Source organism: Panthera tigris, chromosome B2, assembly GCF_018350195.1.
Source record: "Panthera tigris isolate Pti1 chromosome B2, P.tigris_Pti1_mat1.1, whole genome shotgun sequence".
Classification (NCBI taxonomy): Eukaryota; Metazoa; Chordata; class Mammalia; order Carnivora; family Felidae; genus Panthera; species Panthera tigris.
This window is the reverse complement of record NC_056664.1, coordinates 2,283,521-2,285,117: the sequence shown is the minus strand read 5'-3', so window position 1 is coordinate 2,285,117 and position 1,597 is coordinate 2,283,521. Positions and strand designations below refer to the sequence as shown.

Here is a 1,597-nt window from a genome sequence, read left to right as displayed (position 1 = left end):
TGTAACAGAGCAGTGATCTGACTGCGAGAAGAAGCAATAGCCTCCAGCAATTCCTGGAATGTGCTGCAATATAAATATTGAATACCGTGTTCTGGTGGTTTTTATTCTTATATTGGTACGCTTTCATGGTGTGTGTGTCACTGTCTTGCAATTAGAAACGGAATAGTGTTCCCAAATGGGGGTGAACTAAGAAAATCATGTGGAACTTTTTACAATATTAATATGCTGCAGATGGTCTAGGTACACTAACTCAGCATCTCCGAAGGCGTCCATGAACTTAGAGTTTGAACACTCACTTGCATAAAAGAAGAAATTAAGAACGTTCCCTTGAGAGTTGTCAGGGGAAATGTTGAGGACACAGAAATCATAAAGACTCTGGCATTCAAAGTCTTCCATGAAAGGGTCTTCCCCTCAGTCATCTGGAGTCATAGCCCCTGCACAACACCTTCCTCATTGCTCCTGTCACATCCTTGTTCCGCAGGGTATATATGAAGGGGTTGACCTTAGGGGTGACGATGGTGTAGAAGAGAGAAATGAACTTGCCCTGATCCTGGGAGTAGTTGTTGCTGGGCTGAAGGTAAATGTAGATGCCTGTGCCATAGAACAGGGAGACCACTGTGAGGTGGGACCCACATGTCCCAAAAGCTTTCCTCTGCCCTGAAGCTGACTTTATTCTTAACACTGCCTTGACAATCTGACCATAGGAGAACGTGATTAATGCCACAGGTATGAGGAGAATGATCACACTGACAAAGAGCTCAGACTCATTCACAGTGGTGTCAACACAGGCAAGCTTGAGCAGTGGGGTGACCTCACAAAAGAAGTGCTCTATTTTATTTCTCCCACATAGTGGTACAAGGAAGGGGAGCACCATCTGCAATGAGGAGTTGACAAAACCAATGAACCATGATGCAGAAGCCAACAGGGCACAGAGGCGGGGGTGCATGATCACTGTGTAGTGCAGGGGCATACAGATGGCTGCGTAGTGGTCAAATGCCATCACCCCTAACAGAATACATTCTGTGCCTCCCAACCCTAGAGCGATGAACAGCTGAGCTACACATCCAGTGAAGGAGATAGACTTGTCTGGTCCCCTGAGATGAACCAGCAGTTGAGGAACAGTGCTGGTCGTGTAACACAGGTCCAGAAAGCTTAGGTTGGACAGGAAAAAGTACATGGGAGTCTGCAGGTGTGGGTCCAGCCGGGACAATGCAATGATGCTTGTGTTTCCCAGCAGGGTGAACAGATAGAAGATCAGAAGAACCACAAAGAGGACTCGCTCCAGCTGAGGCCGGTCAGAGAAACCCAGCAGGATAAAGCCAGTGAAAGAACTTCCATTTTTCTGGTCCATTCTTTCTCACTACATGCTTCCTGTCAAGACCAAGCATTTAGCAATTTATACAATATCTAAAAAAAAAACTGTTGGTGGGGGTATATTGATCATATAAAAAGACATGGCCATGACATTTTATCAAAACTATTTGAATAAATGATGTACCCATGAAATTTCCATAGTTTTATCAATTTAGCTCCACATTGTCACAAAAAGTAAATCATTAGTTTTTAAGATAAAAAAAATCAAATAATGGGCCTGTGT

General features: G+C 44.2%; 1 protein-coding gene across 1 annotated transcript; it reads right to left on the bottom strand.

The window, feature by feature from the left end:
• Positions 1-415: 415 nt before the first annotated feature.
• Positions 416-1,351, bottom strand: LOC102960580 (putative olfactory receptor 2B8). Its single transcript, XM_007092693.2, has one exon. The coding sequence runs from the start codon at positions 1,349-1,351 to the stop codon at positions 416-418; it is 936 nt and encodes a 311-aa protein (XP_007092755.1).
• Positions 1,352-1,597: the final 246 nt, after the last annotated feature.